Here is a 24,841-nt window from a genome sequence, read left to right as displayed (position 1 = left end):
AGATGAGGGTTATACAAGGAGAAGGTACACGGGTAAGAAAATAAGGTCCTCATTGGTCATCATGGGCATCAGGTACCTACAGGGCCTGGACGTGTACCCCTCCCTCCAGGGGCAGTTGGAAATGGTTTATCTCTAAGAATATGGCTCTAAATCAGAGCTGTCTCATAGAAACATAATGCGAGCCACAGGTATAATTTAAAAAATTTTAGGAGTTATATTAAAGTGCTTAAAGAAACAGATGAATTCATTTTAGTAATAGATTTTATTTATCTCAATACATCCAAAATCTCATCATTTTAATCTGCAATCATCACAAACAATTATCAATGAGATCATTTACATTCTTTTTTTCATACTAAGTCTTTGAAATCTGGTGTATATTTCATGGTTTCCATTGCATCTCAATTCAGAGCAGCCACATTCCAAATGCTCCAGTGGTCTCATGAGGCTCATGGCTGCTGTATTGAACAGTGCTGCTTGAAACTATTGTCTGACCTTGATACAGCCCAACCCTGGGCTGATTGCCTGGTCCAAGCACCTCACTCTTCTCTGACCACAGACTTGGACTAGTTCCCAGGCCAGTTGTACCTTGTGATTTTTATTTTTTTCTTGAATTCCTAGCCCTGCCCTCCCCTTCCTCACTCCCATGTCCTTGCTCAAGGGGAAACGGCGTGAATGGAAATCTCAACGCCAAAAATAACTATTCAGGCTTAAAGGGAACTTGCTGCCCATCCAGTGTAATGTAAGTGGCTGAAATGTTATGTGTGTCCATTGAGTCTTTGCTTTGGACAGGTTTTTCCATCATATGAGAGGCTTAACCAAAGTTACAGTCCGAGAAGCCCTGTTGGGGCCCTGTTTAATCTAGTTTTAAAATCATAAGTACCAGAGAGACTAACATTTCCCTAGGATAGCTTGAATCCTATAACTTTCATTTTCAAGGAAATTGGCTCCATAGAAGAAACACAAGTAAAAGAGAATAAAAACCACCCAAAGGTAATAGGCCAAAGTCTTAAGTTCTTGGGTAAAAAATAAACAGGCTGCTTTCATTGGAACCATCGTTTATATTTTTTCACAGGTTAGTGGCATATTTATCCCGTATTTGAAACTTTTTGTTGGAAGGGTGTCAAAGTTTAGCAATTTTGCAGTTAAAAGTTGAAAAGAAATTATTTATCAAACGTATTACTCTATGAGACAGAAAAGAAATATGCAAAGATTTTCTGTATATTAGTTCTATTTTCAAAGCCTAGGAAGGTTCAGCTAAATTTCAGCTGTGGGCCGTGGCTCTTTGAGATCTGGAACTTGGCTACCTCAATGGAGAAACCAGGAGGCACATAGGGAGATTCTAAATCTATGATCACTTTTATGACCTAGAATTATGTTTGAGGTCCTGAGACATGGGTTAAATTTAACTTCGATCATTAACTAGATGAATTTTCAGCTAGAATTTCAGCTGTAAACAATCTGACAGGGTGATTGGCAGCCTCTCATTATAGAGGCGTAGTGATTAATTAACACAGAGCTTAATTAATTTTGTAAGGCAAGGAGCAGTATTCCTTTGCAGTGAAAATCCATATTTGAATACTTGGAGCCCTTTCTCTGGGTTAATTTCAGATATTTAGCTCACTTTAAATTCTCAGTTCTTAGTAAATGTTATATGCTTCCAACTATTAAAGTAACTGGGAATATTTATGATATTCTACGTCAAGTTATTTTTGGAAGAATGTGAAGTGTAAATAACTACATTCCTTTATTCTTGTTTCAATTTCAAAAGCGTATTTATATCATTGTATTGATTAGGATGTTAAATTACACTGTTAAAGACAAAGATGTATATAGAAACTGTGGGAAAATATTTACCCCCACCCCTGCTTGCTGTGGGAATTATCTCAATGCTATGCTCAATACACATTTAAATCATTTTGCCATGAAAAAGCCTGGAGCATCATGTCTTTAAATATTGGAGTGAGTCTTAGGGACGCTACAGAAAAGAGTTCATTCCCTTGGCATACGACTTAACAGTAATCTCTATTCTGCAAATAAACCAAGAATGGGAGATTTTCTTCAGCTGGAAAAGTAATTTACTGGGAGGGTCCGAAGAGAGTTCAGAGGTTGGAAACTGGAAGGGCTGGGATTCTCCCGCTGGCTGGGAAAGAGAGATGATGCCTGCCAAGAAGCTCAAGATGAAGACTGAGCCACATGGCGGTCACGTGGACCATGTGGAGTCTGAACTCAGAACAAATGAGGAAAACAGCTGTGAATGCAGTGTAGACCAGCTCTATAGCACTGAGACCCAGAAAGAGATGGCCAAGGTGGGAGGTGGGCATCATGAGAAAAGGACATTCCTGGAGACGGCCGCAAGAACTTAGTACAAGACCAGAAGCCCAGGAAGGACTTGGGGATATCTTCTTTTTCCTTCTGGGGCAGCCACAGCTAGAGCAAAGCCTGAGGGGCCCTAGAAGGGCAGAGAGCGGAAAGCAGAAAGGAAATGACTCCCCTCTGAAAGGGCCAGAGAGGACCGTGGGAAGCAATAATTAGCAAACAGGTTCCAGGACTGAGCGTCCTGCCACACCCATGACCTTGGAACTTTACATCTGTGAGAACTGTAGTTTACTTTATAGCTTGCAGAACAATTCTCTCCAAAGTAATTTAGTAGTTATTTGGTTAAGCTAAGTTTTTAAGTAAATATCACACCTTTGGCGTCTCATTAAGGTCACAGAGAGGACAGCAGTGTCTCCTTAGGACACAGTGTAGCGATGTCCGTGAGCCGGAAGCCCAGGGGGAATCAGCGATGTGGAATGCAAGGAGCAGGTGAGGCAGGGAGGGAGAACATCAGGGTCATCTATGGACACCTGAGGCCCTGACACCCGCTTCTGTTACTGAAGCCCGGCCGGCTGAAATGCCACTCCCCAGACATCTGTGACCACTCGATGCCAGACAAACAAATCACATCCACACAAGGGGGGACATTTATTTGCTAGTCAGGATAAGCTGTGACCTTTGGTCACTATCTGTTTTCAGGAACAGGATAGAAATTAGATTTCTTTCCAGATTTTACCTGTCTGAACTGCCCTCAATATCTTCCTTTTTGATTTTTAATAAATTATTATTTCACTGTTCATCATTATAACAGACATATATAAGCTTTAAATGGTTACATACTAGTAATATTAATTAATTGGTTAATTGGACTTCTGGTCAAATCCTTCTATTTTCAGAGTTTTTCTCTCAATTCATTGGCTATTTTTTTCTCAGTCTTTGCTACATCCTCCTCCTGTTTCTGTCATTTCAATGTCCCTTCTCTGTACTCATTCCCTCGACTACTTCACCCGGTTCTATATTTTTCCTTGCCTTTCATAATTCATATGTATATTTATATCCAGTTTTGAGCTCCAGACTCACACATTCAATTACCTAATTGTTAAATCTCTCCATTGGATATCTAATAAGCATTGTAGTTATAAAAGTTTGAAAACGAAACACTCAATTTTCCTCTAAAACTTGCTTTTTCTTTTTTTAGTCCAATCTCAAAAATCAGTTTACTCAACAGATATTACTGAGTGTATCTTCTCTGTCAGATACAGCTTAAGATTCCTCAGTGAACGAAAGAGGGAGGAGGCAGAAAAGCAGCAGCAAATACAACATCTAAATAAGTTACCTAGTGTGTGAGAGGGTAGTGAGTGCTTTGTTAAAAGAAAAAAGAAAATTAGGTCGAGGTGCAGTAGAAAGAGGCCTGCATCATTAAATAAGGTGGCCAGGGAGATGCTACCAAGGGAGTGGCATTTGAGCAAAGACTTGAAATTGGTGAGGGAGTTCAGCTTTTGGGATTAAGAGAGAGTAAGACAAGAGAAACTGGAGATAGTAACTCTTTTTAAGAGTTTGCTATATGTTGGTACAAAGGAATGGAGATACAACTGGCAGAGGAAGTGGGATCAAGAGAAGGTTTTTCTGCTTTTATTAAAAATTTTAATTGAAGTGTAACATTCATACAGAATATGCAATAATTCTAAGTGAGAATCGAAAACATTGTGAAGTGGGGGCTGGCCTGGTGGTGTAGTGGGTAAGTTCATGCGCTCCACTTGAGCAGCCCAGGTTTGTGGGTTTGGATCCCGGGCGTGGACCTACACACCACTCATCAAGCCATGCTGTGGTGGCATCCCACATACAAAACAGAAGAGGATAGCCACAGATATTAGCTCAGGGTCACTCTTCCTCAAGCAAAAAGAGGAAGCTTGTCTACAGATGTTATCCCAGGGCTAATCTTCCTCATCAAAAAAAGAGAAAAAATAAAAAACAACAACAAAACGCACTGTAATGTGTTTTCACAAGGTGACTACTATCCATGTCAGAAAACAGAATAATGCCAGCACCCCAGAGGATGCCCTTCTGCACCCAAAGGTAACCACTGTAATGACTTCTGATTCCATAAATTTGTCTTTCCAGTTTTTGAACTTTATATGAATGGAATCAATTCGTGTGTATACTTTAGTGATTGGCTTCTTTCTCTAAATTATGTTTGTGAGATTTATCCGTGCTGTTGTGTGCAGCAGGAACTCATTTATTCTTCTTTCTGTACAGTATTTCACTGTATATTATACTAGTTTTTGATTTGCTTTTCACTCTCTTAATGATGTAATTTGATGAAAAGAATGTATTAGTTTTAATGTAGTGACATTTATTAATCTTATCCTTTATGGCATGTGATTTGGTATACTGTTTAAGAAAGTTTGCCTATGCCAAAATTATAAAGATTTTCTCCTATGTTAACTTCTAGAAGCTTTATTACTTTGTCTTTTACGTTTAGGTCTATAATCCACCTGGAATTAACTTTATGTATATGGTGTGAGGGAAACTACAAGCTTTATTCTTGGCATTGTTATTGAAAAGAACGTCTTTTCCAATGTTTTCATTTCATAGATTATGTGACTGGATATATGAGCTGCGTCTCTGGACTTTCTATTCTATTCAGTTTGTGTTATTGTCTCTCTGTGGGCCACTTACAAAGCTAATTACTATAGCTTTTTGCTAAGTCTTGATATCTGATTATGTAAGTCCTTCAACTTACTTCATTTTTGTTTAAGTTTCTCTTGACTATATTTGGACTTTTACATTTCCATATAAATTTTATAAATAACTTGTCGAATTAAATTTAAAAAATATAATTTTGATTATGATTTCATTAAATCTGGAGAGATCAATATAAGACAACTAACATTTTTGTAGTACATCTTCCATTTTACAATTTAGGCTTCCAACCCATGAACATATTATAATTCTCCATTTTCTACAAGCCTTCTTCACTTGTGCTCAATCTGTTTTGTAGTTTTCTGAATAGCAGTCTTGCATTTCTTTTGTTTGATTTATTCCCAGTATTTTATGCTAATTGGTGCTATTGTAAATAGTATCTTTCTAAAAATCATCGTTTTCTAATGTTTGTTGATTTACATAGAAATAGAATTGATCAACTTTTTGTATATTGACCATGTATCTAGCAACATGGATAAATTCACTTCTTAATTGTAATAGTTTATCTGTAGATTCTTGTGAACACTCCACATTATCTATAAATAAGGACATAATTTTTCCATATTTTATTTCCTTTTCTTGCTTTATTTCACTGCATATCATCTCCAATATAATACTGCATAAAAACTGTGATGGGAGCATCCTTGCCTCATTTCTGATCTCAGATCAGCTGCTTTCAATTTTTCACCATTAAGTATGGTTTTCCTATAAAGTTTTGTGGATATTCTTTAATTGAATTAAGGAGATTTCCTTCTTAGAGTTTTCAAAACTCTTTCTAAGAGTTTTGTTTTTAAATCATGAGCAGGTGTTGAATTTTAACAAATCCTTTTTCTCCATTTTTTAAAGTATCAGATATTTTTCTTCTTTAGTTTCTTAATGTGAAGAATTATGTTGATTGGTTTTTAATAGTTAAACCAATCTTGCAACTCTGGAATAAGCCCAACTTGGTTGGAATATACTATACTATTTACACCTTGCTGAAATTCAATTTGATAGTATTTGAGAGCTTTACATATATGATCATGAGAGGCATTGGCTTGTCATTTTCCTTTCTTGTAGTGGTCTTGTTACATTGTCCATGGCCTAACTGTGAATACCAGGGCATCTGCTAGCTATACCAAGGCTAGCTGATAGTACCATGCTATCTCTTGGCAGACAGGGGCTGATTTCTCTTTTGGCCAAGGGTAAACAATCTAAGACCACAGGGCATTAACCTAGGATATGCAGTTCTGCACCACTGCCATGATTATGCTGATCAGGAAGTTGTCCACAGTATGTTGCCTGTAGTTGGGGGAGGGTTAGAGTTTCGGGACTTTTCGTTTCAGGATGAGTTATTCAAACCTCTGATGTCATAATGGTGTGCAGTAGCATTGGTGAATCTGTAAAAGATACACCAGCCAACTGCAACCCAGGTGATTACCAGAAACAAATTGGCCATCTGCTCTTGTATTAGATTCTGAAGAAGGGGCCTAGATTATCATTTCAGGTTGTGAAAACATATCCCAAAGTTCGGCTGGTCCTTCCTAGAGACCTGAGTGATTTTCTCTTTTAGCCTAGTCCTGTTCTACTTGACCTCTGGAATTTGTTTAGGCACAACAAGAGTGTTTGCTAAAGCATAAACTCCCCCTTAGATTATGAATTTAAATTTAAACTGGTTTGTTGGACTTCCAGAGCAGAAGCATGCTTTCTTAAGAAGTAGGGACAGGGGGACCCAGATTCTAATAGGAACAACAGGAATAAGACATTGGTTCCTTAAGGTGGGTAAACTCCTTATGTAGAATTATACAGGTCCTGTAAAGAAGTTGGAATGTCTCTAAAGAAAACAAACTGACCATTGTGGCAAGGAAAACCCCAGGAAATCCCTTTGTTTCAAAACCATTTCAAAGTCACCGACTAACCTCAAGTCATACCTACCATTAGTATAAATACTTGCTCTTTTATCTTTTGTCAGTTGGCAGGTCTGGGAAAGAGCAATTAACTGAGCTGTTTGAACTAAGTTAATTTCTTGGAGAAGCTAAGATGTTAAGGGTAAACTCACATCTGTGATGGCACTGCCTACTTGGCAATTGTTCCTTTCCTTTTTAAGGCTGAGCCATCATCAAACAAAATTTAACCAGTCTTCCTGTAAGATATGGCTAGTTCCCAGAGGTCAGCAATCATGGGCTTCTCTGTGGGGGAGGGTAGGGGTGGGGCTGGGTGTGTGTTACAGTAATGGATAGTGATGTGTGAAGAGAAAGGAACAATATTTCATAGGAGGTCAAGCAAGTGGCTATAATTGGCTAAGTGGTTTTAGTCAGTGGAGGAGTCTGTATAGCACAGGGAAGTATCACGTTTAGTGGAGATCCTAGGAATCGATCAACTGAAGCTTTCACATGTTTTGTGATTGCTGCTATAGTTTTTAGATGCGAAGGAGATGCCTTGGTTGCTGGAGCTAATGAAAAACTGGAAAAGAAAGGCCTCTGGTGATCCCCTTGTCAATGAGTGAGTACCTCTAGCGCTTATTCTGACTTTTCATGAACCAAAAGAGGAGATGACTTATGAATCCAGAATCCTTTCGTACAAATCTTTTAGTAGACAGTTATCGTAAGAGTCTTTGTGCTTAAATGTGTTTGCTTTTTTTAACTTGAAAAGTATACAATCATAGAAATATATCTATATTAACATATGTATGTTATACATAATTAATCTAGGAAGATAAATTCTTATTTTGATTTGTCAGTTATTTCTAATTGCCATGAGTTTGGTCAAGAAAAGAGGCTGCAACGACAGTTTTGATTCAGTTAAAATTTGGAGAATTTTATTCAAACGTAATTATTCTTATTGTCGTTTCTTTTCTAAGATGAAGAAACAAATCTTTGTGTTCCCTAATGGCCATTTTAGGAGACCCAAAAACAGATTAGGCATAAAAGTCATCTTAATAGCCTTATTATTCTGTATTTGGGGCAGGCAAAAATCAGGAATAGTTACTAAAGAAGACAAGATGTAAGTCATAAGTACCTAAAGAAAAGTAATATTTACAGGCAATGTTGTAAACATATACAACAATAAACAATAATGATTATAAGAAACTCAACCTTGTTTTTAAAGGTAAGGAATCTTTTTAAAAATGACTTAAGTCTATGTCAAAAAGCCCCATAAATTAACAGACTTGGTGACGAAGCGAAATCTCTACTAATCTGGGAATAAAATAACTTAGTCATTTTATAGAAAAAAATACCCAAATGCTAATTGAACTGTTTTTGTGTGTTATTAATGTAATAACTTATTAATATGTGTTTACATATGTGTGTGAATTTTGACATACACAGATATATAAATATACAAATAAGTAATTAAGTAATGAGTTTAAAGCTTTTTTTTTAATTTTATTTTTCCTTTTTCTCCCCAAAGACCCCTGGTACATAGTTGTATATTTTTAGTTGTGGGTCCTTCTAGTTGTGGCATGTGGGATGCTGCTTCAGCATGGCCTGATGAGCGGTGCCATGTCCGCACCCAGGATCTGAACCAGCCAAACCCTGGGCCGCCCAAGCAGAGTGCCTGAACTTAACCACTCAGCCACAGGGCGGGCCCCTAAAGCTTTTAACTATAGCTAAGAAATAGAAATGTAGCTCCTAAGAACTAGCAGATGATTATACATTTTTTATCTTTATACTTTTCTTTTTTTTCTCCCCCTTCCCCACCTCCGTGATTTTTCTTTTTTTTTTTTTTATTTTTTTTTTTAAAGATTTTATTTTTTCCTTTTTCTCCCCAAATCCCCCCGGTACATAGTTGTGTATTCTTCGTTGTGGGTTCTTCTAGTTGTGGCATGTGGGACGCTGCCTCAGCGTGGTCTGATGAGCAGTGTCATGTCCGCGCCCAGGATTCGAACTAACGAAACACTGGGCCGCCTGCAGCAGAGCGCACGGACTTAACCACTCGGCCACGGGGCCAGCCCCTCTCCGTGATTTTTCTTAAAGGCTCTGTCCAATTCTTCCCACAGGTGCCACCTACCCCTACTGGGCCCCAAGGTGAATTCTTTGGCCTCACTCTGTGGGTATTGACTTTCTACTTGAAGGGTCAGTCATACTGTCCACAAGCCCTAGTGTCCATTCTAAGGGCCTGTCACACCTGTAGCGCCTGTTGAAGAGGAGCCTGAGGCAGCCATGTTCTCATCATGGCGACCACTGGGTAGTTACTAAGTACTAGAAGACAGAGAGAGAGGGTGATGGGCACCCAGCCCAATGGCAGCCAATCCACAGGATGGACAGTGACTTTTGAGGTGACCTGGGATAAACAGTTCATCCTAAGGAGGAACAAAGAGGTTCCCTCAGAGCCTCACTCTTCAGGAATCAGAACTGGGAAGAACAAAAAGAATCTGGCAGCAAGTAGCCAAAGCTGAAGCTAAAAGAATTTATAAAAGTTAGGGCCCATTTTACAGAAACTGAAGCCCAGAGAGGTCATATAACTTACCCAAGGGCAACTAACTAAACTGACCGCTGCTTTACCCTCCACCTCATGGCCAGTGAAGATTTACAGAGCAAGGGGTGAGGAAGCCACTTGATTGTGGGAAGAGATGGGAGACGGAGGAGACAGCTGGGTCACATTAACGCTTCGTAGAGCTCTAGACTGAGGACTGCCAGACTCTCGGGGGGAAATCCTAGAGTTCCTCCCTCCAGGTCAGGTCTCCAGGAATTTCAGGCGTGGCAGGGTTCCTCCAATGAGCTCTCCACCTCCCTTATGGCCATGTGGAGCTTCACACTACCCCTGCCTTTCTTGAGCTAACCCAAGGACACTTTTTTTCTTTACCAAAAAATGTCTATTTTGCTGCCAAATCATAAAAAAAGACAACTTTTCAAAAAACCAACCAAAACTTAGAAACAGGGATCTAGGTATCAAACCACGAAACTCTGCTGTTGCAAAAAGGATAAAAAGTCAAATTCCCATAGCCCATTAGAAAATACCTTAAAAAACACACACAAAGAATTCATAAAGTTAGGGTCGAAGCCACAATGGCATGGACAGGTTAGAAAAGCAGATAATTAAGGAACGTGCAGCTTGTTTGGCTTGAGAATATATTAGGTTTTCTCCTATTCCAGCAGAAGAAAAACAAAACAAAAAACAAAAAATAGAACATGACGGCTGGAGTAATATTAAAGTCGTGCTTACCAACTGAAGGTAGGGCCGGGGGGAGGGAAAGAGTGTAGACCAAAAGGTAGCAAAGATAAGTTATCTTGAAAGTTAGGCTCTATCTCTAACTAAAAATATTTGTCTAATACAACATTCCCACAGCTCTACTCTGGGCTGCACACCCCTCCTCCAAACTTAGAAATACCTGGATAAAGCACTTAAAATGGACATCTCAATCTCGTGCCTCTCCACCTTTCTCCATCTTCCTTCATTTGGGGGAGGGACTCACAATGCAGAAGGAAGTGACATTCATTACTCCAGCTATTGCTAAGCAGAGCACACCAAGCTCATCTCAGAAAAAAAGGTTATAAAAATCAGAACATATTAAGTCCAAAAGAATATACCCAATTATGCACTTGGAAAGGGTATTTTTGAAAGAACATCTAGTTTTTCTCAGAGAGCAGCAATAGTTTAAAATAATGATGCCCATGATCTTTTGATAAATACCCAGCAATGGATTAGCTGGATCATATGTAGTTCTATTCTTAATTTTTTGAGGAATCGCCATACTGTTTTCCATAGTGGCTGCACCAGTATGCATTCCCACCAGCAGTGTATGAGGGTTCTCTTTTCTCCACATCCTCTCCAACACCATCTAAAGAACATGAAAACATGAATGCGTAAAGATATATGCACCCCTATGTTCACTGCAGCATTATTCACAATAGCCAAGACTTGGAAGCAACCTATGTACCCATTAGTGACAAATGGATAAAGAAGATGTGGTATATATACACAATGGAATACTACTGAGCCATAAAAAAGGATGAAATCCAGCCATTTGTGACATGGATGGACCTTGAGGGTTTTATGCTAAGTGAAATGTCAGAGGAAGAAAGTCAAATACTGTGTGATCTCACTAATAAATAGAAGATAAAAACAACAACAACAACAACAAGAAACAAACACATAGATACAGATATTAGATTGGTGGTTACCAGAGGGCAAGGGGGGAGGGAGGAGGGTGAAACGGGTGACTGGGCACATGTGTATGGTGATGGATGGTAATTAAGCTTTGGGTGGTGAACATGATGTAATCTACACTAAAATCGAAATATAATGATGTACACCTGAAATATATATAATGTTATAAACCAATGTTACTTCAATTAAAAAAAAAAGAAATAATGATGTCCAGGCTGACCTTCAGCTGGTTTGCGTTGGTTCGTCTATACCAGTTTATTATGGCTGGCAGCTCTGCTGATTGGTTGGTGCCACTGCTCAACCAGTAGGCACATATTTTGAATATCATCCTTGGTTGTGTCATGGTTTCTCTATCCATTATGTGAAAGGAGTCTTAGAAAAAGATTCACCTGTTTAGACAGGCTTGTATATACAAGTAGACATTCATATATTGTTCATAAATATTTGCTGAATGTTCTACTAAGGAATTCATAACAACAGCGAGAGCTTCATTTCCTACAATGATTTTTCATTCCTTTTTAGCAGAGACGGACAAGAAAAATACATTACTGAACCTTTTGTGCTTCACATGATTTGCTCTCACCTCTCTGCTTTATCTCCCATTAGTCTCCTGAAGTCCAGCTGGGCTCATCTACTTGGTAGCTCCTTAACCTGTCTGAACATTGACTTGCTTTGTGTCTTTGTCTACGTCTGGTCTTAGAAGACTCCCACGCTCTCCCAGCATACATGGCACTGATACTCAAAACCCAGCTCCAATCCCACCTCCTCTTAAGGCTTTCCCTAGGACACATCGAAAGTCAATACTCTCTCTCTTAGTCTTCAAGCACTTATTAAGCCTCCTACTACTCAGGGATGATTTGTTTTGGGGAATATTTTAATTTATTATGTAATTGTATTTATAGTTATTTTCCACGTGCATATGTGACTTACCCATTTAAAGTGCAAACTCATTGAAATTTCAAATTATAAAAATTGACCCCAAGACTCAGTAGAGCAGCTTGCATGGAGTAGATGGATTGCTGTGCCAAGCTGGCAAGAGACATTTAGATAGACTGCATTTTCTCTAGCTCAAGAGTTCAGTCTACAAGACTCAGGGGGCCTGTAGAGTTCAATTCTGTCAAGATCAAGTGCCTTGACTTTCACACTTGCATTTTCCTTTCCATCCATCAAGTCCCAGAAAGCCCAGGAAAGCTATAGGTGCAGGCGAGGAGGAAGCACTTGGAAAATTTGCCAACATCAGACACTCCTTAGGATGGAGTTGTGGAGGTGCCCTGGGAAGCTGAGAGGAAAGATGAGAAAGGCAGCCAGAGATATCACCGAAAAGGAGATGGGAACATGCCTCCTTTATAATTTTACCAAGCCCTCTTGATTTTGTGCCTTAAAAAATAAAATATTTAATAACAAAACCTAACGTTTGAATTGTAAAGTGATTTAGGAGGACAGCTGTGGTAGGCAGAATAATGGCCCCTCAAAGATGTCCTAACCTCTGGGACCTGTGAATATGTGATCTTACATGCACAGTGGACTTGGCAGATCTGAGTAAGTTAAGGATCTTAAAATGGGTGATTATCCTGAATTATGCAGTGGAGCTCAATGTAAGCACAAAGGTCTTTGTAAGTGAAAGAGGGAGAGTCAAAGTCAGAGAGAGATAAGCTGTTGGTTTTGAAAATGGAGAAAGGGGCCATGAGCCCAGAGATGCAGGTAGCTAGGAAATGATGCAAAAGACAAGAGAACAGATTCTCCCTGTGAGCCTCCAGAAAGGAGCACAGCCCTGTTGACGTCTTCACTTTAGCCCAGTGAGTACCACGTCAGGCCTCTGACCTCCAGAACTGTAAGATAAGAAATGCGTATTTTTTTTAAGCAACAAAGTTTGTGCTCATTTGTTATAGCAGCCACAGGAAACTAATACAGTACCAAATGCAATATACCCAGCATTTTATGGAAAGACCTAAGTGGGACCAATGTAAACTGGGGAGATCAAGGAAGGTTTCCCAATACGTAGCAAATGAAGTGAGAAGGAGTTTCCAGGACAAAGAGGAGGGGAAAGGGCATTTTAATCTGTGGGAGAAGGGGGTGTGTGGGGGGGAAACAAGCAAAAAAACAAGTAAAAGGAGAAAGGAGAGTGTGTTTGGAACACCAAAGCCATCCCACCTTATATTATAATATAATATATAATATTATATTATATATATAATTCCCTTTAGCAAATAACCCCCAAACAGAAATAAACAAGAATGATTTCAATATGAGGCCCTGTCTGAATGTCACAGGCAGAAGGTCTGAATGGGGGCCCTTGATTTATAGTCAGATCCTCTTACAACCTGGGCGACAATGTGTAGACTGCTCCAAGAGGGGAGCAGCATCTGGGGCTTTCTTCTGCCCCCCTAAAGTCCCTCCTCTTTAGTGCTCACCCCTCCCCCCCACCAAGGTCATAGTAGGATGTCAGTGAGGATGCTGAGGATGGGTTGGGGATGATTTTGTCCCTGCACAATCTCCATCAGACCAACCCGAGCCATTCCAAAAACTGCATAATACTAATACTTTTTTTTTTTAATATGGATAATGTTATGTAAAATGTGAAGAAAAGCAGCTTTTGAAAATTTGGTTATTTGAGATGATTTGTACATATTCTGTCGCAAAAATAGCAACCAAATGCTATAGCTATAAGAGAAATCCATAAATCCATCCTCCCCCCTCAATTTCCAAGCTCTAAGCCATGCCCCTGGAGTTTTCAATTTAAGGATGGCTTACGGATTCTCCTGAACAGCCTATGTAGGTTGCTGATATTTTATAGTTCTACATTCTCGTTAATCCTGAGTGGTTCCCCACTCTCCTCCACATAAGATTTATTAGAATTACTTAGGTAATAGTACATTTGCAGAACTATGGAATAATCAGTCCTTCACACTGGTGAGAATTGTTGCTTTCAGTTAAGGCCTCCCTTCTCCCTCTGGAAAAGTGCAGAGAAATCTTGCCTTCACCTCTGATCTTGTTAGTTTTTTTGGGGATATGGTAGGAATTAAATACAAAATAGGAAGCATTTTGGAAACAAAATGGGAAAACATCTTTATTATTATTTTTAGTAACTTTGTCACACACACTTGAAAGACAGCAAATCACTTAGCCCTGTGGTGCTGGATCACTCACTGGGCCATCTATACTGTGTTTACCCAGCAAAACCTGGACTAGTGGAGCCGATTTCCCTGTTCAAGGAGGGTGAAGGCCAGGAAGGGAGCTGAGAGAGTCTCCAAAAGCAGGGCAGCATCAAGCACTGGGCCAGATCCCAGCCCAGAAGGAGGAAATGTGGTGTTTATGGGACCAACTTGTGCAAACCAAAGCAATACAACAAAGAATCCTCAACAGCTGGATTTCTTCGATGTTTACAGTATAATAAACATCCATGACTATCTCTGGAACATGATTTGTCTCTAAATATATATAAATGTCTCTATTTAATAGAACAAAGATTAGTTGTTAACTAAAATTTACCTAAGAACCATCAACTTTCACTTCTCCAGTTGGGTCCCAATTCACAAGTTCATCTGTTGGGAAAAACAAACAAACAAAAAAACATTTCTTGGGCCAGCCTCAGTGGCCTAGTGGTTAAGTTCAGTGTGCTCTGCTTCGGTGGCAGGATTTGGTTCCTGGGCACAGTCCTACACTGCTCTGTTAGCAGCCATGCTGTGCTGGTGGCCCACACACTAAAAAATAGAGGAAGGTTGGCACAGATGTTAGCTCAGGGCGAATCTTCCTCAGCAAAAACAAGCAAACAAACATTTCTTTTCCCTTCCTCTCACTGGGGTAGAAGTCAGTAACTGCAGGTGTCCCAGGTCCCAGGAAGATTCTGAAAAGCCCTTGGATATTGGGGGATTGGGCTGCAGTTTTCCAAATCTGTTAAATGTGAGATGGGTGGAGCAAATAACTAGTTGGTTTTCTTTTTCCCCCAATCCTAAAAGTTTATGAACTTTCAAAGGGACACAGCAGGCAATCTGAAAGAGTTCCCAATGGTCAAAGCTGAAACAATCTGAACAACAAAATAAATAAGGTCGTATTGAATTATGGCTCAAAGTATAAAATAAATATACATGAGTCCATACTGAGATAAATGATTGAATGGATAAGTAAATGGGAGAGAAGGAACAAACCTTCCTTACAGAATAATTCCAAATAACATATGTAGATCCCCCCCCACCCCCAGGAAGTAGAGTTTCGTTGCCCCACCCTCCTCTCTTGAGAGTGGGCTGAACTTAGTGAGTATAGAAAGAGAAAAACAGTGCCTTTGTGGTGGAGAATGCTGGCAGATACTGCTTTAACCAAGGGATTAACATCACTAGCAGTGTCATGTTGCTATCAGGTACCCCTTGACAGGATGTGATGATGAGAAGCGCATTTTACCCCTGTGGTTTGCTCTCTCAAAACCATACCAACAGTCTAAGCATGAGAAAAACATCAGACAAAACCAAATGAGAGATATCAAGAGCTTAGCAGAAAGAATTCTTACGAATTGTCCATGTGGCGAAAAACAAGAGAATACTAAGAAACTGTCACAGACCAGAAGAGATTAAGGAGACAGGACACTAAATGCAGTGTGGAATCCTGAAACAGAAAGTTATTAACGGAAACTAGTGAAATCTGTATTGAGTCAAGTTTAGTTAATAGTAACAGACCAATGTAATTTCTTCGTAGACAAATGTACCACGGAAATGTAAGATGTGAATATTAGGGGTTTACGGAACTCTGTACTATCTCTGCAACTTTTTCGTAAATCTAAAATTCCTCCAAAAGAAAGTTTTATTACAAACAACAAGAACAAAACAAAAGTTTATGAACTTGGAGCGCAAACAGAACCTTCTTTGAAAGCAGCAACAACTAGCCCACTTTATGTAACTCTCCTGAGTGGGGCGCGGTGGTCGGGACTTGCGGGTGCAGGGCGCGCCCCCGGCGGGGGTGGGGCAGGGCGTGCGCGTCCGGGCGGGGCGGGAGCCCGGCTCCTCCCCGGAGCCACCCAGGCGCCGGACTCTGCCCGGGGCGCGCCCTGCGGGGCGGAGCCCAATCGGCCGGAGGCCGAGCCACCATCGCCCGGCGGAGCAGACGCTGGCCCCAGGCCTGCCAGCCAAGGGGAGGAGCAGGGCCGGGCCCCTGCGCTCGCCGAGTGCCCTCCAAGGTAGGGAGCCCTGGCGATCGCGCCCTGACTCCTGCGGTGCGCGCCTGGGCGCCCCCCGCCCCAGGTGAGTGGGTGTCCAGGTGCCCCCGGAGCTGTTCCCCCAGCGCAGCTCGGCGCACCGGGGCATTTCCCTGTAAACAGGTCCTTGGTGAGGAGGCTATTCCTCCCTCTGTTCTGGGCTCAGATTCCTTGGGCAAGAAGTTTCTGCTCCTCCGGGAAGAGAAAGAGTTGCCTTCCCCGGTGTTAGAATAACCCCTCCTTAGTCCGATGCACACCTGATTATTTATTTAGGTTGCTGTCATGCAATCCCTTTTTACCAGGGGTCCCCGGGATTCAGAGGTTGTGAATAAAGCCCTTCGGAAAACTTACTGTCACCTGTGAACCCCCCTGTGGAGGCTTTGACAGGTCACTGCGCCCCAGTTTTTAAGAACACAAACGAATGAATGAATGCAGGTGGTTGTCTTACCCTGCGTCCTTCCGTGCTGGCGTCTGTCGTTGCAGGTGTGGCAAAAGAAGAACAGCGCATTGGTTTACAGTTTTCTACTGTCATGGGATTTGAGAGCTGTAAATTAGCGAGCCCTAGCGTTATTATCTTACTGAAAGAGTAGTACGGGGCGGTGTAGGGGAAGTGTTCCGGTTGGATGATGAAATGGCTATGAATTTTCAGCCTTCTTCGAAAGGAGATGTGTGTGTGTGTGTGTGTGTGGAATATAAGGATCAGAAGAAACAATTAGCCCAGAACATGGTTGGAGCTGTGTCTGTTTACCGTTAAACTATAGTTGTTTTATCTTAGGAACCAAGACCACCTTTACTTTCTTGGTATATATAGACCAGATGAAGTGTCCAAAAGGGACTTATTCTGCATTTGCAGTAGGGAAAAGATAATGTCTTCTGGATTTTACCTAATGCTATTAAATATTCAGTTCTAGAGAAGTCTGTTCAGAAATATGATCTGAGTTGGAGTCTCAGGTACTCTGCAGACACAATGGCTTCTGTTGTTTGGTGGCTGGGCTGTCCCCCTCCCTGTCCTCTCACACTGAGAGAGAAGGTTCCTGACACATAGGAGTTTAGAGAAGGAATGCAGACTTTTGAAATAAATACAGACACTATTTCAGTTATATTACTTTTATGTTTTTGTGAATTAATCATAAGCTTCTTATTTGTTAGCTTAATTGATTGCTGCTGTGCTCCACAGTGGGCTGAAGTTGTAATCCATGTTCCGGCTGAAGCTGAAAAATGAGGTTTATATTTGTTTGTTTGGGATAAGGACTGAAAAAGGAAAGAATTGAAGGTTTTGAAGGGAATTTAAAAGATTTTTTTAAAGTAGTTGTTTCAAATCTCTTGAACTGAGATATTTACATCAAATTATGTGGCCATTTATTGATTGAAAAAATTTTGTAGTGGCGGAATGTCGCTATCAGTTTAATAACATGTTTAAGTGAATTTACATTTGAATAAGCATGAAATCTACATGGGGTTGGAAAACGAAAGCCTGTATGTGTTTGCATTCAGTTTTAGAAGATATTTGGTGCATCTGTGGATTTTTGGCCTATTCAGGCATTCATTGAACCAATATTTGTTGAGCGCCTGTTGTTCAGAGCACTGTGTTCTGTGTTGGAGACACAGGGGGAGACAGTCTTGTGTAAATGAGACACATTCCTGAACTTATGGAATTTGTATATCATTGGAATCCTCCCAGACACCCCGAAACCATAGATTAGGAACCACGTCAATGACAATCCATCAATTTTGACAGTGACTGAAACTAGATTAGTTTCAAATCATAAACTCTCTTACGTTGATTTAAATCGTCAAATCTAAAAATTTTAAAGGAGTTCTATGTTATTCAGGTCAGTGGTTTTCTCTTTTGCTTAGGTTGGGGGAGAATTTAGGAATCATGTGTTCTTGGTTTAATATTATGAAATGTTGAGATATTAAACCTGAAATAGCTAAATATCACTTTCACTCAAATTAAATAAAAACTAGCAGTGGATGGCAGTAATTTAGGGGGAAAAATCAATGAATGAAAAATTTCAAATTGAGAAGATTCTATCCATCAAATTATTTTTTCCTCTAAATTAGAAAAATATGACTACAGTTATATTTTACCCCAGAGGAAAAGAGGGACTTTATTCAAGGCATTCTTGCTTTTTTTCCCCTTTGTTTTTAAAATACAACTTTATTGGAGGTATAATTTACATACCATAAAATTCATTCCAGTATACAATTCTGTGATTTTTGGTAAATTTACAGAATTGTGTAACCATCATTACAAACCAGTTTTAGAAGATTTTCGTCATCCACAAAATACTCCACATGCCTGTTAGCAGTCATTCACCATTTCACACCCAGCTGCGGGCAACCACTAATCTACTTCATGTATCTTTAGATTTGACTTTTCCAGACATTTCATACAAATACCGTCATAGAATATATGTTTTTAGTATCCGGCTTCTTTCACCTGGAATGTTTTTGAAGTTTATTCAGGTAGCATGTATCAGTAGTTGGCACCTTTTTATTGCTAACTAATATTCATTCCATTGTATGACTATACCATGTTTTGTTCACCAGTTGATGGGCATTTCTGCAATTACATTTAAGTGGTAAGACAGGTACTTTGGTCCAGCTTCCATGGTAGCATAATTTAAAAATAACTGATATGAGCCAACCTCCTATTTACATTTATGAAAAATAGATTCCTCATATGGATTACTGATGTTTTCTGAATGAGACATAACTGTGATCTTTCTGTGATACTCGCATGAAAATAGTCAGTAGTAAACCCCATGCAAATAGCAAGAAGCACAGTCGTTTATATTCTAGGTTGGACTTGGAAGATGTTTAACTCTTGACATTAACATTTGTGAAGAGCATCCGTATCCTTTGCTACATTTTCTTCACAAATGGCATGCAGTTAGAGGGGGGAATTTTGAAGATTGTTAGACCTGACAGTGATAGCTGAAGTAATCTTAATAATAGGAGCACTTCTTAATAATAACATATTTTAGTGGGGCACTTATCATAAAGCATGAATCATCTATAGCATTAAGCCAAAAACTAGAAGGGAGTGCATCTGGATTTACATGCTTTTGGTTGTATTATTCTGTAGTTTCTATGACTGTGCTGAAGAATGAAACCGATACAGCTCTGTTTATTTACCAAATCAGAAACTAGTTTGAGCTCTTAGATCAGAGAAAATCCAAAACAGAAGAAATGCCATTCCTTTTTCCTCTGGGGCCTTTTTAGGAGCTAGAGCAAAATTATAGGTTATTCCAGGTTCCCATTAAGTGGTGGTGTTTTTCTGTGTTTTCTAGAGAACAAACCAAATAAAAACTTTCTATCACTGTAAAAGCATTGACTTTTAGGATCCCTCTTCTAGGAATCACAGACCTTGAAAAGCAGTTCAGTCAGAGCTGTCTTCTTATACACCCCCATTCACCCTGCTTTGTGCCACTACTCTGGCAAATCCATTTTTAAGAGGTTACGCTTGACAACGTCTACTTAAAGATCTTCTTGGGGAGGTTTCTCCAGTTGAGTAGAAACCCTTCTGTACAAAGTTGGCAGATTCTGTGAAACTAAAGAGAAGACAATATGTCTCTGGATGCCTGAAAGTTACTGCTGAAATTGCAAGTTCCTATGGGGGAAAAAAGAGCATTAAAACAACTTGGAGGTCTACTTTACTGACAGCTTAGAATGCAAAGGATTTTATTTTTAAACTTTGAAAATTTGAAAACAAAATAGTCTAGGTTAAATAACATAGTTTTCCAAAACTGAATGTGCTCATTTGGAGCCTAGGTTTTCTGCTTGAAATATCAAAACAACTTGCTAAAACTCCTGGGTGGGAACACTGCTGTTTTGATGATCTGTGATTAGATGAACCGATCAGTCTCCGTTGGTAACATCTCTTTTTTTAACTTGATAAGGGTTTAAAAATTTCTAGGACAGATGCCTCTTTCTAGTGTTACACTGAAAATTTCATTCCAAATGCCTCCCAAGAGTGTATTCCCAATTACAGAAATCTATCTTCATCCTTCTCACTTTTATCTCCTTCGAAATGGGCACGGACACACTCCCCACGCTGTGTCCATTCACCGGCAGGAGGAAGGCTTGATCAGCATTGAGCTGAGCGCCTCTTCGAATGATTCTGAAGAGCTCACTCACTCATCACCCATATTGACATAATCTAATATGAGGAGCTGGGTCTGATCCAGAACTAGAAGCTGCTTCTCACCCTTGTATCTTTCTCTTGTCGCCTGAGTTTTGGTAGGATACTGTGCTTGTAGCAGTCTGACATCTTCCTGGTGCGGGAAGGTGGGCAGAGGTGGTGGGCGAAGTACAGGGTCCAGGCCGTGTCAGGGCATGCAGCCCTGAATAGACTTTGCAGTCCCTGATCAATAATTTACATGCAAGTGGGCAGCTGTGAAGAACGGAAACATGTTGTGCGTCTAGAAAATGATTCAGAAGGGGATGGAAAGAAGAGATAAGGAGTTCTAGGGTTATGAATTAGATTTAAATCTTATTGCAAATATTATTATATACTTATTTATTCTTATGTATTTCCTCCTGCTTTTCCATCTTAGTAAATAATAATTAACTTTCTTAAGATGTCTAAGATTTCCCTCGTTTCTGTTGCCATATTGAATGTCAGGCTTCATTGACTATTCTTTTTTTTTTTTTTTTTTTAAAGATTTTATTTTTTCCTTTTTCTCCCCAAAGCCCCCCAGTACATAGTTGTGTATTCTTCGTTGTGGGTTCTTCTAGTTGTGGCATGTGGGACGCTGCCTCAGCGTGGTCTGATGAGCAGTGCCATGTCCGCGCCCAGGATTCGAACCGACGAAACACTGGGCCGCCTGCAGCGGAGCGCGCGAACTTAACCACTCGGCCACGGGGCCAGCCCCTTCATTGACTATTCTTGTATCAGTAACAGCTCTACCTACTTATCTACCTGTCAGGAGCACAGTTACCTGCTTTGTAACAATCCTGATTCTATTGCTGTTTTTTGCCATTTAAACTTTTTGGGGCTAATAATTGGAATGAAAGAGAACAAATCCAGCTAATTATGGCTTCCTGTTTGTTCTAATAAAATCAGTGAAGGTCCTTGGTTTTGAAATCTCAATGGTACTTTGCTTTTTCTAGGATTCTATTGGGTTATTATTTTTAAAATAGAAGTATATACAGTCACCTTTTTTGGTATAGAAATTCTGTAAGTTTTGACAAATGGTTACAGTCTTGGAGCCATCCTCACCATCAAGATATAGAACAGTTACATCACCCCTCCCTACCCCCCAAAAATTCCCTTGTCCCATTGGTAGTCAACCCCCACCCCATTCCCAGTCCCCAGGTAACCACTAACCTGTTTTCTGTCCCCATAGTTTCAAATGTTCTGCAATGTCATATAAATGGAACTGTAGAGTATATAGCCTTTTGGATTTGGCTGTTTTCAGTAAGCGTAATGCATTTGAGATTCACCTGTGTGTGTCAGTAGTTCATTCTTTTGTGTTCATGAGTAGGATTCACTTGTTGATGAATATTTGAATTTTTTCCAGTGTCTGGCAGTAGTAAACATTTGTGTTTTATGGAACATAAACTTTCATTTCACTTGGGTAAATACATAAGGATGGGATTGCTGGGTTGTACAGTGTGTGCTTAACTTTATAGGAAACTTCCCAAGTATTGTCCAACATGGCTGCACATTTCGCATTCCCACCAGCAACAGACAGGAGTTCCAGCTGCTCCAAGTCCTCACTTACACGTGGTGTTGTCTGTTTCCCGCCTTCCCCTGCTGGATAATTTTTGGAACAAAGTGAATTATGTTGAAGCTAAAATATTCCAGGATGGGTTTAGGAAGCTATAGATATTTTGTAAATTCCTGAGCCTTTTACTCTTAAAATATTTTATAAAGCCACATAAGAAATTTTCCAAAGGGGCTCCTTCCCTATAAATGTTACAGATGACTAAGATGTATGTCATTGACATCTGCTTCTTTTCGTATTTTCGTCAACTGACAAGTCATAAGTGGCTTTCGAGTTGAATATTAACTGAGAAGATCAAGGCAGGAGGAATAATTGACTGACGGGGTGGAGGGTATAGGAACAGTGACTGAGTCACTGACACTTTCAAATGATGTCCTGTAGGCAAATGCCCACAATAAGTTGTGAATATAAAAGTAATTATTTAATATTTTTTGAATGTGTGTTATGGGTCAGATACTCCATTAAGCACTTTTTATGCATTATCACATTTAATCCTCATATAGGTCTATGAAGGGGTTAACATTTCCATCTGAATTTTTCAGTTGAGGAAGTCAAAGCCTAGGGAGCTTAAAAACTTTCCCCAGGCCACCCAGGGTAGCGGGGAAGTAGAACAGAGTCTTTTGGGCAACACCAACCGAGTCCGAAGCCTCCATTTTTGAGCCATGAAACCAGAAGGACAACAATATCTTCTCAGGCTCCTGAAGGACATTGTAGGAGCTCACAGCAGGAGTGACTTGAATGTTCCTTCCTTTGGAAAACCCTGATTACTAAACTAGCTCGGGCCCAAGAAACTAGGCTTAGAAATCCCTTCAGAATGCAGCAGGAGGCAAAGTGGCAAGTTGGAAAGAACCAGCAGACTCATGGGTTGAGATCCATGACCGTCATTAACTATCTGTCTTTGCTTAGTTTTGTTGAGCCTCATTTACTCATCTGTGAAATGGGAATAATGGCACTGACCTCTCAGGGTGTGTATGAGAATTAGTAAAGGCAGCATACCCTACTGGCCTGTGGTGGGCACGCTCTTCCCCACATGGGAAGGGATTCATGTAATTTGCACCTCTTTGCAATTTGGTTGCTATACCCAGCACTGGGTGAAACCAGCAGCTGTTTTTCAGAGTTTCAGATCATACCAGTAAATTATGAAGATCGATTATTTTTTTACCTGGATTTGAGGTCAATCTATCTGGGTTCAGATGATGAAGTCAGTTTATCACCTTGAAAAACTTATATCACTCTTCTGTGACTTGGCTGCATTATACATAGATAAATAGAAGTAGATATATAGATAATAACTATAACAGTGTGTTATATATAGAGAAAATGATTTTTGGGAAATGGCACAGTTCTTTGTCGATAGTATATATTTGTATCTTGTATTTGTACCAATATTTCAATCCATTTTTTTCCAAAAGCAAATAGCTGTTATTTCATATCTAAGAGCTTTCTATAGCACTGCCTATGATATGAATATATGTGCGCATACACATGAGTAGTATTTACACATGAATAAAATAAATTCTACTTAAGAAATCTTAGATTATTACTTGAAAACAGTGTTATTATTACTTGGGTTCTGGGTTAGCATGCATATTTTTTGATATACTGTGCATCACTTTCAGGTGAACTGCACAGTCACCTGAGATTTGGCTGGCTGACACTGGATGTCACCATTGTGCTGTGTAATGCAGCTGCAGAACAGGTGTGCTATTTAATATCCAGGACACTGTCAGCATCTTCAAGGGTTTGGAGATGCGTTAATTTTTTTCCCTCATACAACCTAACTATCCTTGCAGCACCTTTGTCGTAACTTACTTTTTCAGTTTCCAATATCTAAGCTCTATATAATAGTGACCAAGAATGATGAAACAATATTCAATATTGGTAGCTCAGAACTGAGAAACTGAGAACTCAGAAACTGTGCTAAAACCATACAGAGGCTTGTGGTTACAAACCAGAATAATTGATTCTGGCTAACTTAAGTAGAAAAGGAATATAGTGGAAGTATATGAAGCAGCTTCCAGAATTGATGGGAAAACTAGGTTTCGAAATGGGAGAATCCAATGTGCTGGTGCCTCAGCAAAGATCAGGCTATGGCAAGATAGAGTCCTGGCGTTGCCAGGTCACTGGATACCACCACTGGCCTTCCTGCCACTGGACAGAAAGCGTCGTCTATGCCAGACTCCATCCCTTCCCAGAATAATGGGGTTTTCACTGCGTCTAGCTTCAACAAGCCCAAGGACCAATCCCTTACTGGCTTTTCCAGGTGGGAACACTCACTTGCCTGTATTTGGGTACCGTACCTGTGCTCCGGCCCAAGGAGTGAGGAAAAACAAGTAAGGCATTTTTCCTGCCAAGACTCAGACTGATGGTGATTCCACCACTCTGGGAAGGAGATTCAAGTGCTGGGCAGCCAAAACATACCACATGTCCACCATGCTTTTCAATCGGCACCCACAGAAGCAAGTTGAGAATACTGCCGTGCAGTCAGCCGAACTTTAGAGCCCCTTCTCGGGGACGTCAGTTGCGTGGGCCTCATGGCAGCTGGCAGCTTCGCAGACTTTGCTATACTCTACCTTTCCTCCAACCCTGAGGGAGTCATACCAGCCAGGGCTAGACCTGTTTATTCTGACTAAGGAGACAACTTAGGTAAGTTGGAAGTCTCAACAAGTTTCAGTCTACTAAAACACCCCAAAAAACTAAAAAACCGTCCTGCTACATTAAAAGACAATGATAGGCTGCACTGTGTATCTTGTTGTTCTTGGATAGGAACACTATTTTACACCAACTCCAGCCTCTGCTCTTGCTCTCCCCT

At 40.1% G+C, this 24,841-nt stretch overlaps 1 protein-coding gene across 6 annotated transcripts in view; it reads left to right on the top strand.

The window, feature by feature from the left end:
- The first annotated feature begins 637 nt into the window (after positions 1-637).
- The window catches only part of CCDC68 (coiled-coil domain containing 68), a 64,648-nt gene continuing 40,444 nt past the window's right edge, over positions 638-24,841 (top strand). Inside the window, exons 1-3 of one of the 6 annotated variants that reach the window (XM_070275673.1) lie at positions 638-742; positions 4,327-4,395; positions 7,418-7,503. In XM_070275673.1, the coding sequence (XP_070131774.1) occupies positions 7,500-7,503 (4 nt within the window). In that variant the 5' untranslated portion in view covers positions 638-742; positions 4,327-4,395; positions 7,418-7,499. Of the gene's footprint in view, positions 743-4,326; positions 4,396-7,277; positions 7,504-16,090; positions 16,341-24,841 lie in introns of those variants that run through there. The other 5 variants (XM_023647832.2, XM_023647834.2, XM_023647835.2 and 2 more) reach the window with 5 other exon arrangements.

Source organism: Equus caballus, chromosome 8 (assembly GCF_041296265.1).
Source record: "Equus caballus isolate H_3958 breed thoroughbred chromosome 8, TB-T2T, whole genome shotgun sequence".
In the NCBI taxonomy this organism is placed as follows: Eukaryota; Metazoa; Chordata; class Mammalia; order Perissodactyla; family Equidae; genus Equus; species Equus caballus.
Note: the sequence above shows the minus strand (reverse complement) of the source record. Positions and strands in the feature narration are given on the sequence as shown.